At 40.1% G+C, this 15,163-nt stretch overlaps 1 protein-coding gene across 2 annotated transcripts in view; it reads right to left on the bottom strand.

Annotated features, from left to right (window-relative positions):
* Positions 1-12,245, bottom strand: part of STK39 (serine threonine kinase 39) — a 237,794-nt gene extending 225,549 nt beyond the window's left edge. For both annotated transcript variants that reach the window (XM_011988161.1, XM_011988162.1), the window contains exon 1: positions 12,138-12,245. In XM_011988161.1, coding sequence (XP_011843551.1) covers positions 12,138-12,152 — 15 coding nt within the window. In that variant the 5' untranslated portion in view covers positions 12,153-12,245. The remainder of the gene's footprint in view (positions 1-12,137) is intronic.
* Between the last annotated feature and the right edge of the window lie 2,918 nt (positions 12,246-15,163).

The raw sequence follows: 15,163 nt of genomic DNA, 5'->3' as shown, positions 1-15,163 counted from the left end.
ACCTTCCTGGCTCCAGCAATCTTCACACCTCAAGCTTCCTGAGTAGCAGGGGTGATGGGCACATGCTATCACATCCAGCTAATTTTTAAAAATTTTTTGGAGAGACAGGGTCTCACTGTGTTGCCCAGGCTGGTCTCGAGCTCCCCGGCTCAAGCAATCCTCGTCCTTGGTCTCCCAAGGTGCTGAAATTACAGCTGTGAGCCACTGTACCCTGCCATAACTAAATATAATAAGAGATTTTCTCATATTGCTATACGGCCTTTCGTCTCCCCACAAAAAAAAAAAAAAAAAAGAATTACTCCTACAAATAGTACTGAGGCCAATCAGGAACTGTGATTAGCAAGGATCGGATCCCCCAGGATCTACTACAGAAGGGCTGCACTCTATGTCACAGCTGGCTTGGAAGCTTGGCTTTGCCATTTACTGGCTTGATTACTTAGGCAGGTTATCCAACATCTTTGAGCCTGTTTCCTTTTCTGTAAAAGGAGATTACTACCATCTACATGAGATTATTGTGAGGCAGGGGAAATGAGATGTATAAAACTCCTTGCAGAATGCCTAGCACGTAACACAAATGTTCAAAGTTAATTCAATCTGTTCAATGTCTCATTTTCTTCTTTGCGTGTGAGCATCCCCCTAATTTCAAATGTCCCAATTTCTGATTTAAGCCTCAAAGGCACAGAGACAGACCATGGCAGCGGCCCTCACTTTTTCCAATAGAAATGTCACATGACACATCTGTTGGCCCCACTGGCTCAAGGAGTTTGCTGTAATACATGGATAGGTCATTTGGTAATGAATTTTTAACCTCTACATTGTTCCAATCCATGGTTTTCCTAATTCGCCTTGTATTTAATTTATACCACCCTTGTCATACTTCATGTATCCTGGTAAACTGCCTCAAACTCTTTTGGAATAAGGCATCTAAACAGATACTTATGTAAACGGTTCAGAACAAAGAGAAATAGTACAAGTTTAAATATATAAGGATTAGGAAAAAGTTAAAACCTGATTTCTTTTGTTCCTCAGACCGTAAGATTCATAAAGCACTAAAAGGAAAGAGATTTTGTTACTGAAAGGGAAGAGTTAAATAATTCTGAATTCAAAATATTAAACTATACTTAACCAAATTTGCATATTTTACAACTTACGTAAATCCTAAATAAATTCTTCTTTATCTGATAATGATGGCAAAATATCCTACTCAAGCTCTTAGTTAAGAAATCAAACCTACTCAAGCTCCAAAATTGTTTGCAGTTAAATCTGAGGAGATACTTCTAACTTTATTCTAAAGCAATGGATCGCAACCTTGGCTGCATATTGAAATCACCTGGGGAGCTTTGAAAAACACCCACGCCTGAGTCCCGGCCCCAGGAGGCTGCTGTAAATCGGTTTAGGAGACAGCCTGGGAATGAAATTTTTCAGAAGCTCCCAGGTGGTTCTAATGTGCAGCCGAAGCTTAGAACCCCTACTTGCAAGTTAAGTGCTGAAATGTATTTTTCCTTCAATGACATGGTGAGAGAAACATCTAGCTCCCAGGCACATTTCCCCACTGCAACATAATCTACAAAGGAAATCTATATATGATGTACAAATACTATCAAATAAAACATCTACTTCCAAATGCAAGAGATGACCAAATACATCTGTAAAATGTATGCAATACCCTCAAAACATTTAAAGAATTCTTTAAATGGTATAGGAGTAATCTTGTTAAATAAAAACACTTTTCAGAAACTCATTCTCCAGCATGCACTTCTTTTAGCAGCATTATGAAAGGTAACCTAATCAATATTCACAAATAACCAAATACTGTAAGTAGCAGGTTTAACCAAAAACAAATTTCAATGATTTCAAATGTCAACCAAGACATGGAAGAACAGGATTAACAAAGCTCTTAGAAGAGCAATGTATTTTTCTGGACTGTCATTTTCAATCATGAATATGTCATTGCGAATTTATTTATTTTATTTATTTATTTTGAGATGGAGTTTTGCTCATTGCCCAGGCTAGAGTGCAATGGCGCAATCTCGGCTCACTGCAACCTCTGCTTCCTGGGTTCAAGCAATCCTCCTGCCTCAGCCTCCCAAGTAGCTGGAATTACAGGTGTGCACTACCTAATTTTTGCATTTTTAGTAGAGACGGGGTTTCACCATGTTGGCCAGGCTGGTCTTGAACTCCTGACCTCAAGTGATTCACCTGCCTCAGCCTCCCAAAGTGCTGGGATTACAGGCGTGAGCCACCGTGCCCAGTCATGAATTTTTTTAATTGTAAAAAATGATACACCATTTATACAGCAAACTCTTGCCTCCTTTATAAGAAAAGTACCAGCAGAGAAAAACCTATTCAAGGAAGAGTCAAACATTTTGTCTTGTACCACTTACAAATCAAGCAACGAATATCCTTTGCCACTTAACTTTACAATTATTTTCATGTGATTTGGTATCTGAGTTTAACCAAGTATAGTCCAATGGAAGGCAGTTTACAAATGGGAACTAGGTATTTCGAAGAAAGAGAAACACTTTTAAGAAATCAGGAAAAGGGAAGCATAAGTTTTGTGATAGCCTTAACTGGTGTTTGTAGAGAAGTTTTTAAAACTAGGGAGGGGCAGTTACAGAAGTGTGAAGTGTCAGGGCAACTGGAGGTCTGGAAAATCTCTCAGAAGCAGCAGAGCAATCCCGATGGGCAAACATCTACTTGCTAACAGAACAGAATGAATATCCCAAGGCCTACTTGCTTCGTTATAGTATCATGAAATTGGGTGCTCTGCAAAAACTGTCTTTAAAAACTAAACAAATTTGCTTGGAAATGTAGAAGTCACACGTATAGTTATTTTTTCAAATGAAACAAGGGGGAGAAAGCAAAAAATACAATAGTGATATTGAAATACTACATGAAAACTCAATAGGAAGGTGCCATTTTTTTTTACAGTTAGCTAAAAAAGTTATTCAACGAACAATAATGATGTTTTCTGGGCTCTAAAAGTGCTGAGGGTGCCACAGTGGAATCAGAATCAAGACTTAGGTATGAACAATCGCTTTTTTTTTTTTTTTTTGAGGCGGAGTCTCGCTCTGTTGCCCAGGCTGGAGTGCAGTGGCGGGATCTCAGCTCACTGCAAGCTCCGCCTCCCGGGTTCACACCATTCTCCTGCCTCAGCCTCCCAAGTAGCTGGGACTACAGGCGCCCGCCACCTCGCCCGGCTAGTTTTTTGTATTTCCTTTTTTTTTTTTTAATTATTATACTTTAAGTTCTAGGGTACATGGGCGTAACGTGCAGGTTTGTTACATATGTATACTTGTGCCATGTTGGTGTGCTGCACCCATTAACTCGTCAGCACCCATCAACTCGTCATTTACATCAGGTATAACTCCCAATGCAATCCCTCCCCGCTCCCCCTCCCCGTGATAGGCCCCGGTGTGTGATGTTCCCCTTCCCGAGTCCAAGAGATCTCACTGTTCAGTTCCCACCTATGAGTGAGAACATGCGGTGTTTGGTTTTCTGTTCTTGCGACAGTTTGCTGAGAATGATGGTTTCCAGCTGCATCCATGTCCCTACAAAGGACACAAACTCATCCTTTTTTATGGCTGCATAGTATTCCATGGTGTATATGTGCCACATTTTCTTAATCCAGTCTGTCACTGATGGACATTTGGGTTGATTCCAAGTCTTTGCTATCGTGAATAGTGCCGCAATAAACATACGTGTGCATGTGTCTTTATAGCAGCATGATTTATAATCCTTTGGGTATATTACAAGAAAAAAACAAACAACCCCATCAAAAAGTGGGCAAAGGATATGAACAGACATTTCTCAAAAGAGGACATTCATACAGCCGACACATGAAAAAAGGCTCATCATCACTGGCCATCAGAGAAATGCAAATCAAAATCACAATGAGATACCATCTCACACCAGTTAGAATGGCAATCATTAAAAAGTCAGGAAACAACAGGTGCTGGAGAGGATGTGGAGAAATAGAAACACTTTTACACTGTTGGTGGGATTGTAAACTAGTTCAACCATTATGGAAAACAGTATGGCGATTCCTCAAGGATCTAGAACTAGAAGTACCATTATGACCCAGCCATCCCAGTTTTTTGTATTTCTTAGTAGAGACGGGGTTTCACAGTGTTAGCCAGGATGGTCTCGATCTCCTGACCTCGTGATCCGCCCATCTCGGCCTCCCAAAGTGCTGGGATTACAGGCTTGAGCCACCGCGCCCGGTGAACAATTGCTTTTTGACCATGAAATTGTGACTAGGAATACTGAAAAAATTCAAGTTGAAGATGTCATTAAAAACAGAAATAGATGGTCAGCCTGGCAGCATGCACCTGTAATCACAGCTACTCAACAAGCTGAGGTGCGAGGATCACTTGAGCCCAGGAGTTGGAGGGCAGCCTGGGCAACATAGCCAGATTCTATCTCTTAAAAAACAAACAAATAAATAAATAAATAAATAAATAAACAAACAAACAAACAGAAACAGAAACTGGAAGAACTTTTCTTGTCAGTCAAATTGTACTGCTGGAAATCTGGAGGCCAACTTTTACCACTGCTGCTGTATTTGGGTTCACCACCACACAGTGACAACGTAGGGTGTAATGTGTCTTCTTTTTGTGGTATCCTCTGTGGCACCCTGGATACTGTGTGCCATCTGGGGTTCTGCCAGGGAACAACCCGCCTGCAAAAGCGGCACAGACTCCTTTTCATACTCTCCAACCTCCCCCCTGAGGATTCCACAGCCCTCCTTCTTCAGCAACAGCTTAATTAATTATGGAAATAACCAAACCAAAATAAGAATGACGATAACAGAGGAAAGAACTACAGCATTTGTCTCAACCTAAGCAACATTTTCCTGAAGTCTAGGAGGATGGCAAAGGTGAGATATTCAAAAAGTGAGATGTAACTAAAATTATATTCAATCTGGGCATGTCTTCCCCATTTTCTCCTACTCTGAAAATGAGCATGTGCTAGGTCCCTGTTACTGAAAACATATAAACCCCAAAACGTAAGTGTTTTTGCAATGTAAATTTTTGCTTACTTTTTGAAAAAATAGCATGAGATGTTAGACATTTTAATGAGCTATTTCTAACAAATGTAGAAAACACTTAAAAGTAAATTCAACTAGTATATTTAATTAGTATCTGAATAAGCTACATTATAACTTTTAAACTTGATTTTCCAAAAATAAAACATTTTCTCCAACCAGAATATACATGTTCCTAAGCTAATATAACTTTAGTGCTCTAAAAATGTTAGTTTTCATATACAGTATAGCATGTATTCTCTAATTCCTTAAGAATGTTTTTGTGCTTTCAAAATATCCAAAAATTTTCTATTTCCAATCCTGCCCTCATTTGGACTATACTTGGATAAACATAAACAACAAATTATGTGAAAGTAGTTACAAAGCTAAGTTGCAATAGACAGATAATAGTACAAAATTTAATGGCGAAGACTTGAAATGCTCCAAATAGTACTGCAAATTATATTAAAATAATTACAAAACTAAGTGGCAAGAGACAGATGACAGAACAAAACTTAATGATTGAAACCTGAAATGCTCAAAACAATACTATATTCAGTGAAGTAGGCTTGCATGTTAATGCTATATTCTTAATGTAAAAAACTGTACAGCAAATAGCCAAATGCAATTTGTTACCACATATAATGAAGAATGAGCTGGGATATGAATTATTAAATGACTAATTAGAAAATTCTTAACTTCAAAAAGAATGGAGACATACTTTCGTAGATGCAATAAAGAAAACACACACATACAAAATTATACTGTTTCAGGGTCAACTTAAAAAGATGAAGTTTTTTAATCACTTCGTTCTAGAATAAACAAGATTTGCAAAAGTATTAACATAATTCCATAAATTTGCTAAAACACTGCAAACAAGGTTTTGAGAGTCAACCCCCCCCCCCACCCCCGGCTTAAACCTCAATTAAAAGGAAGAGGAAAAAAAAACTTCTCACTAGAGGAACTGCTCAGAGGTCACCAAATCCTTTAATTTAAAAAGGATGAGAGCAGCCTGCATCAGATAATAGTTAGGGATAACAGTTCCTCTCAAATGATCATCAAGCCATGAAGATATCTGGAGCTTCATCCTCCAATAACCCACAAATTATTGCTAACTCATTTTTCTAAGGAGAGGGAGGGAAGGAGGGAGGGAGTGAGGCAGGGAGGGGAGGAGGGAGGGAGGGAGGGAAGAGTAGATGAAGAGAAAGGAGAAACAATAAAACAACACTACAGCAGAAAGCAAAATGAGGGCAGTGGCTTTGTTCTGAGGAAAAAGTTCTTGATTTTATCTATAAATATTGTCAGTGAGATAGACCAAAATCCCTAGAGAAAGATGATACAGGAAGAAAAAAGCAGATGCCAGTTGAAGACTATTGAATGACAGAGAAACTCTTTCATTATGTTCGCAGGAGAAAAAATGATACACTGTGTACCGAAATCTATGAATTTACAGTAGATTTCTGCTATCATACCGTAATGCTAAAGTGACTTAACTCTATCCTGAATTATCATGCATGATTTGCTAGTAATTAGTATTTTTAAGTGAACTGAAAAGGGGGTTTTGTTAAAAGAATATACTTTTAAATAAACAGATTCACAGCACTTGGGTAATAAAAATAAAATTTTGCCAGAATTTCTCATCACACAAATAAGGACCAGTGGTGAAACTGATTTTTCCAAAATGAGCAGTTCTGCAGGGGAGTCAAGTAAAGAAAGCAAGTCCCCTGACCCAGGGAGTTCCTTTCCTTCTATCACAAGGATCAACATTCATTACTTTTCTGTAGCCAATGTTTTCTTGAAATGACTTTGTTCACATATTTTTAATGAGCATTACATAATTTCATAATGTAATCACTTAACTATTTCTTTCCTTTTATTTTTTATTTATTTATTTTTTGAGACAGAGTTTTGCTCTTGTTGCCCAACCTGGAGTGCAATGGCACGATCTCGGCTCACTGCAACCTCTGCCTCCTGGGTTCAAGCAATTCTCCTGTATCAGCCTCCCGAGTAGCTGGGATTACAGGCACGCGCCACCACCCTGGCTAATTTTGTATTTTTAGTAGAGACGGCGTTTCTCCATGTTGGTCAGGCTGGTCTTGAACTCCCGACCTCAGGTGATCAGCCCACCTCAGCCTCCCAAAGTGCTGGGATTACAGGCGTGAGCCACCCGTGCGCGGCCTCCTTTTATTTTTTTAACGACACAAATGCTTTGCCTGGTCCCTGGGCCATTTCTCCTATGGCTCTCCTGCCCTTGAGAATTAAACTGTCAATTTTGATGGCATTGATATATGTGCAGGAATGAGCAAATAAGGCTGAATTTTCTGTGAATGGGTACCAAAGGCAGACTAGAAATATGAGAACTTGAGGCAATAGGAAAAAATTGAAAGGCATCTATTTAAAGTCAAAAAGTCAAATAAGGTTATGAACCAAAATGTTCATCAATCTCTGGGTAAGGTAGAGTAACCTGAACATCACAAAAAGTAGGGTTAGGGTAAATAGAAAAAAGGACTATTACATTTATGGAGTTCATTTTGTCACATTAGAAGAAAGGACTGTTATATTTATAGAGTTCATTTTTTCACCGGGTGACAGAGGCTGAAAAGACACATGACTTCAAGAAAAAGCACTCATGTATTGGATTTTAAGGGAAGTCAAGAGTGGCCCAGCACAGCATCCCTAGCCTTAGAGGTTGACCACAAACCAGAGAACCAAGCTTTTGCAGGAAACCTCAAGGCCATCTTCACACAGAATATACTAGTCTGCAAGACAATGGGTCAGACCCACTGAGCAAGTCTTAAATTCCTATTGGAAAGCAGGAACTCCCTCAAGGGAATACATATTAGAGAAAAGTAAATTGTCTGGTCATCTGCTAAACCATTTCTGGGCAAATAAAGACAAAAGGTCCAGAAAGACATCCCTTAGTTCAAAAATCTCACCAACCCAAAACAAAAATGAAAAGACTCATTCACTAGTCTATGGTCTCCCCCTAAAATAGGAATCCACTCTGTTTTCCCATCACCTAAGTCAGTGCCTAGCATCTAATGGGGTTTGATAATTCTGGTGTTAACAAGTTCCGCTCTAAAACTGTAAGTATCTCCTAGAGAGCATTAAACTAGTTATAATCAGTCATTTACACCACCATGGGCCTCACAAATCTGGAGTTAACCACAAACGTGGGGTTAACAAATTTCAGAAATTATCAAAGCATCTATGTTGGCACAGTAAGGAATACAGAACAAACCAGAACATATCCTTGGCTCCTGGAAAACTAAACACTAAGATCATTATACCTTCAGAGATCAGAATACAGTTAAAGGCCAAACTCCAAAACATACATGAAAATTCAAAAGAATACATAAAAAAGGATTAGATTGATTGCTATTAATATCATACCAAGAAAAACATTTATTTGGGAGTGTTCTTTTTTTTTTTTTTTTTTTGAGACGGAGTCTCACTCTGTCGCCCAGGTTGGAGTGCAGTGGGGCGATCTCGGCTCACTGAAAGCTCCACCTCCTGGGTTCACACCATTCTCCTGCCTCAGCCTCCCGAGTAGCTGGGACTATAGGTGCCCGCTACCACGCCCAGCTAATTTGGGAGTGTTCTAATCTAATTGCTGTTAAACTAAAATTAATTTTTAGTGGGCATAAAGCCTTGTACTCTCATATACACACCCAAAAGCCATCCTTTTGATGGGCTTAAGCATAATACAGAAACTCAGTAAGTATTTACCAAATAAATAAATAAATAAATGCCTATTTGATCTGTAACTAACTTTACAGAATATTACAGTACACATTTCAACAGTATAAATTTGAAACATCAATTATTTAGCACCAATGATCTCATCTAACACTTCTTTTCCTCTGCTCATTCACAGAGAAGCTGACACCATAATTAGCACTTCCCTTCAGAAATGATGACCGCTTGACTCCTTCTTCAGCAAACCCTGGATCCAGCTCCATGACCTACGGGAAACTCAACTGACAGCCCCTACCACATAAAGCAGTCGAGTTCAGGCCCAGTGGTCTAAAACTGTTGTGTGCCATCGCTTCTGACCTGTGTGTATAAATCCCACTTTACTATGGGACAAAGGGAGTGGGGACAGGAAAGGGACAGGTAGTAGATGGGGGCTGAGCTGGGAGTGGGGGTCAGGAGGTGATAAGAGTGTCATCAAGAGAAAAACATGTCCCAGTGGCAAAAACATAGTTGATAATTGTGACTTCTATGACATAACACTCTCACAAGAAAAGATCCCAGTGGCCATTGTTTCTTCTAAGAACAATGGTTTCCAGTTAACACATGGCCAGTCTGTGAGATGATGCAGTGCACTGACCTGTGTATAATACACACTCATGGAATTAAAGGATTATTAGGATACCGGATGTCCAAACACTGCCACAATGTGAGCCCTCTGAAATAATAAAACTGCAAGCAACAGCAGTATTAGACATTGAAAAGATGACAGCAACTCTGCTCCACACAATCTCATGTGCCAATAACTGGGCCACAAAAGCCTGGCAAAATCAGGCAGCCTATACTCTGTAAATTCTACTTATTTTTGTTTGAAAAGAACCTGGGAGTTGTACATCCTAAAGAACCATAGCCATTTCCCCCCTCTCTAAATATATCAACACACCAAAAGGTCAAAGGTTCAAGGGTAGGAAAGATCAAAGCAATAAATCAATATAAAATGAAAAATAAACAATGCAAATATATTATATTCTATTGCAACATGGGCATTAAGGAAAGAAAATAAGAATGAGAAAATGAATTAACTGCTAATAAGCAAACTCATAAATCCTACGACCTCAGACGAATGAAGCAAAGCACAAAGCCACAAAAGCACCAGTCCTTTCGATAGACAGCTCTACCTAAGTTACAAGTAGCTCCAAATGACACTGCTATGCTTATTGGTTCCAGGAAAACAAAGGAAAGAAATCGGAATGACCAGCCTCCCTGCTGACCTCCACCCAGACGCTTACACAGTTACCATCACTGGACACTGACTATGGAAGAAATGCCAGCAGAGGGAAACGTGAAGGCTATGGGCAACTGAGGGCTTGGTAGAGACCAGAGACCAACCCATCAAACCAGAAGGCAGGCTCCAGGACTGTCAGGCACAAGTACACACAAGCCTTACATATATTCTCTATCAATATTCTGCTAATGGCAAAAAATGGTTGAGACCTCTAATAGAACACCACAATCAAAGTATCAGCCGGGCACGGTGGCTCACATCTGTAATCCCAGCACTTTGGGAGGCCAAGGTGGATGGCTCACCTGAGGTCAGGGGTTCAAGACCACCCTGGCCAACATGGCAAAACCCTGTCTCTACTAAAAATACAAAAATTAGCCGGGCATGGCGGTGCATGCCTGTAATCCTAGCTACTCGAGAGGCTAAAGCAGGAGAATTACTTGAACCCAGGAGGCGGAGGTTGCAGTGGCCGAAACCGCGCCACTACACTCCAGCCTGGGCAACACAGTGAGACTCCGTTTCAAAACAAAAACAAAAACGTAAGTATCATAGGCAAATTCTTGAGTGATACATCCAAACAGTACATACATTTAAATGTGTACTCCAAATTTTTTTTTTAAATGTTAAAGTACACTTATGCATGGTCACAGAATTTCAGGATTCCTAAAGGGATCTTAGAAGAAAACTTCCAATTCAACTCTTTTTAAATCGCGCTGAGCTGTTGTGTAACTCTACTAAAGCCAAAACAAGTTTAGTGGCAGAAGCAGGACCCAACTCTCCCCACAGTTTATAAAATGCTTTTTCCAACTCAGAGAAAGTGACCTTGAAAACCGGTTGGGTGACAAAGGCACAATATTACTGGTCACTAAGATAGCAAGCAACAGACAAGTAGCACGCAGTAGGAATTTCAGTAAGAGCAAAGAACAGCTGAAATTTCAAGGCGGGTAAAAGCCTTAAATGTATGCAAATTTCAAAAATTAACATTAAATTGTGGTAGCCCTGGTTTTCTTCTGAGTTTTAGCGGGCAATCCACTGCTTCAATAAAACCCAACGAAATCTATGCATTGTGTAGCCTAATTTAAAATGTAAGGCCAAACAGATCTGGAAAAGTACCGCTTTATCCTTGTACTTAATTTATACTATAGTGTACCGTAATTAAGCCTAAAATAAAAGCTATATTCTGAGTAAAGACAAAAAGCTCTTGTTAATGACATTCCATTCTCAATGTAGACTGTAACAAAAGGCTTCTTCATTTGCAGCCAACTGTCATTATACTTTGTAGCTGTATGGAGCTACTGGACTAATATTTGTACTGGGATTAGTGTGGGGATAACCAATCAGTTAACTCCTCCACTGCGGTTTTCTATTATCCTCAAATAAATGGCCAAAAGGGAAAAAAAGAAAATTGGCCGGTAGAACAACAACGATATTTATGAGATTAAACCCTCAAACCCTTCACAGTTTGCCGGGCAACTAATAACCATTTGCCAAGCTGTTCATTTAATAATGAGTCAGCTAAGCCAAAAGCAAATGTTCCTTCAACCAACCATTGCTACTATAGTCATATCCACACTGACAAGCTCCAATTATTTATATGAGGTACTCATTTAGAATAAGTACAAATTGCCGTGTTAAGAAAAACAAACTCCTCTCATTAGCCAAATGCAAGCTACAGAGCATTTTTAAAAGATAACTCAAATTTGTGTGATGCTATAATTTATGAAAGCTAAAATGACCAACAAATAGTTTGGGGGCAACTTCCATTTGTGTCACACATTCTAGACAGAGGGCCAGAAGCTCACCATTCAAAACTGCAGTCAGTAATCCTGACATGTTAGGTTATGCCACAGTGTGTGCCCTTGATACAGCAAGTGGAGTGCCAACGCTGAGGCCATTCTCACCTTGGGATTACTTGAACTGAGCAAAATACTGTTTCTCAAAGCAAAGGAAGGTGTTCATTATCTGACACAATCACAAGGTATAGTCTCATTAATCTAGGGAGCAGGAAGTGGTAGGGGCTGCTTTCCAAGAAATGCATATGTCAAAATAGGAGATTAACACCTTTCTCCCAACCATCTCCATATACCCATAGGTTAAAAAAAGCAACCAGCAGGTATTCCCTGCACTGTTACTTACTAATAGTTCATCCATACTGGTCTGGCATTTTTCCAAGTTGATCCGTTTTATTGCTACACGTTCTTGCCTGGGTTTGCATAGGGCTGCTTGAACCACAGCAGTAGCTCCACTGCCTGCAATGAAATAAAAACATCAGCGATCAAATGGCACACTGTGAGGTTACTATCTGTAACTATTTTCCTAAAGATCAATTTTTTTAAACTCTTCTATTGAGAGTACTCAGAACACTACCATTTGACATCTTTTATTTAAAAGAGTTTCTTAAATCCTAAAATAATTATCTGGAGGAGGAAAAAAAAAAAAAAACACTGCATTTTCCAGACAATGTATGTCTGAGGACACAGGGGACAAGGGACATGAGCATCTACATACAACCTTGCATGAAAGCCATTTCCATCCTCAGTTCCTGGTATTTTCTAGCTTGAGTGCCTTTAAAATATCTCAAGCTCTTCTTCCACCTCAGCCCAAACCAAACCACTCTGGTCTGAGCTCCTTCAGGGCTTTCATGAGAAGCTGAGATAATTGATCTGTCTGAACACTCTTTGAGCTTATTTCTTCAGAGCTTTCTCCACAACAAGACAAACAAGAATCAACCCTAGTATTTTCATGTTGAAAGCACAACTTCCAAGGATGCCAAGCAAAATGATGCAAATATGTAATTACAAAAGCTCCTGACATTCATATAAATTTTCTATTTCTAAGGTTTAATGATCATTAGCTAATGCACTCAGACTCCTAAGAGACAGTCATGTCATTATCCATATTTTATAAGAGTGAAATGTAGATGTGTAATGATTTGCAGCAGAGCACAAAGAGCTCCTAATCGGTTTCATATTCCATAGGGGCAAAAAGGTCTTCTCAATTCTGCAAATAATACCAAAAATGCCATTCTCATCACATAAATCCTCCAGCACTGCAAGATAGCCAACAAGAGAAAACAGCCTGCACTCAGGATTGTGCAAAGGTGGTCAGAGGTGACAATCCTTCTCCCTAAAGTTTTTCTTCGGTAATACTTCTCAAATGATTCATCAAATAGCATTACAAAAGGGAAAGCAGGGGAGTATCTGGCAACAAGAGAGATCAGTATTAGCTTTCCTAATATATGTGATAGAAAGGCATGACATTTCTAGTGCGAATCAGGGCGTTCCCACCCCAAGGAAGGGTCAAAATGGGTGTTTACAGGGCTGGAGCTCTGCCCTATCTTCTGCCCTGTGGCCTCATCATCAGCTCTGGCCCCCTGACTTGGCGACCCCAGCAGATCACCCTACTCCTCCAAACCCAGGTCTCCAACTTAAAAGACTACCATTCCAGGGAAGCCCAATTTGTGTTCACTGGGAAAGAAAATTCACACACACATACTGACCACCCACTGCACAGTAGGCACTTGACTCCTTATGAGCCTGTACATTTTTATTACTAGCCTCATTTTACATGTGAGAACACTGGGACTCAGAAAATTTGCCCAAGGTCACATAGAGCTAGTAAGTCCCTGAGCCAGGATCAGCATCAGGTCTGCCAGACTCCGAGATCTGTGCTTTTGTTCTACTTCCCACAAGCCAGAGCACACCCTTCCCTTCCTCACTTGTTCTGGCCTTGCTAGGAAAAAACTTTCTTCCATCCTATATGGTTCAACAGAAGACAAACATCCTAGAGGAGGGTCTGCATGAGCCTCACTTGCTAGAGCTCAGTCTGGGAAGAGAGTGCTATGGACAGGTGGCTTGAAAGGGCCTTCCTCTTCCTAATCTCACTGCTCATCCATCAGCTGCTACCCCATTGGCTGCTACTCCAGGTCCCACTAGGTTGGCTTCACTGGCCCTGCAGATCACAGCCCACTGGGTTCAATCCAGAATGGTCCAGATGGCAGAGCCAAAAACCAAAAAAAGTCTGCTGATAGCAAAGTATATTTTCCAGTCTCCAGAACAAGACACTATCACTGAAGGGAGTCACAGAGAAAGTGCTATGCAGCTGGTTAGCACTGGGCCTGGTACCCATCAGAGAAATCAACAAACATCTTTAGCTGCTGATGGGAAACCATCCTCAGCTCTACCTGCAAAAAATCTTCCCCCAGCTCAACTTCTCCAACCTTAATCCACATTCCAGAATATTCTCAAATCAAGGAGTTTCAAAAACAGGAAAGAATAAATTAATTCCCAGAAAGGACAAAACAAGCATATGTAATACAGGGATACCTCTCATAGTCAGTTAAGTCCTTGACAGTGAAAGTCTCCTAACCTCCAAGGAACAAAAAGTAAGAATTCTAAAAACAGGGAGGGGTAGGTGGTGAGAAAAATCTTTTATTGAGCTTTACAAGTACAGAAGTATTACTGCTTTACAACCACAGCTGACTAAGGAACAACTGGCTACTTCTCATCTCTAGACAGAATAATTAGGAAGCTTTGTGACCTGAGATCACTGTCACAACATGAATGGATTTAATCATTCATTAAACCATTTGGGAGATTCTACTCTAAATCCAAGATTTCCCTTCTGTAGAAGAGACCAAGAACAAAGTTAAAGGTGGAAAGGCACCTTAAAGAGCATCCAGTTCAACCCCCTCACCTTATGAATGAGAAAACAGGGTCTTGTGAAGGATAGGGATGTGCTTCCTGCAGCAACTGGAAAACACAGGATTAGGACCCTAGGCATCCTTATTCCTCATCTACCATTCAGTGCACCAGGTTGGTGTTTTTTCCAATTGCCAGTGAGGATCCAGCCCTGGTCCAATAGGATTAGTATCCTTACAAGAAGAGACAATAGAGAGCTTACTTTCCCTCTCTGCCATATGAGGACACAGCAAGAAGGTGACCGTTTACAAGCCAGCAAGACAGCCCACTAGAAACTGAATTGGTCAGCACATTGATCTGGACTTCCTAACCTCCAGAACTGTGAGAAATACGTTTCTGTTGTTTAAGCCACTCAGTGTATGGTATCTTGTTACAACAGCCCAAGCACACTAATACAAAAGCCTTGAAATGTCTGTTCAAAGTCATTCTTCCACTAACACCTATGGCAGAGAATGCCATACT

The sequence above is a fragment of the Mandrillus leucophaeus genome, unplaced genomic scaffold (assembly GCF_000951045.1).
Source record: "Mandrillus leucophaeus isolate KB7577 unplaced genomic scaffold, Mleu.le_1.0 Scaffold324, whole genome shotgun sequence".
Taxonomy (NCBI): Eukaryota; Metazoa; Chordata; class Mammalia; order Primates; family Cercopithecidae; genus Mandrillus; species Mandrillus leucophaeus.
The sequence above is the reverse complement of the archived record's forward strand: the minus strand, read 5'-3'. Positions and strand labels throughout refer to the sequence as shown.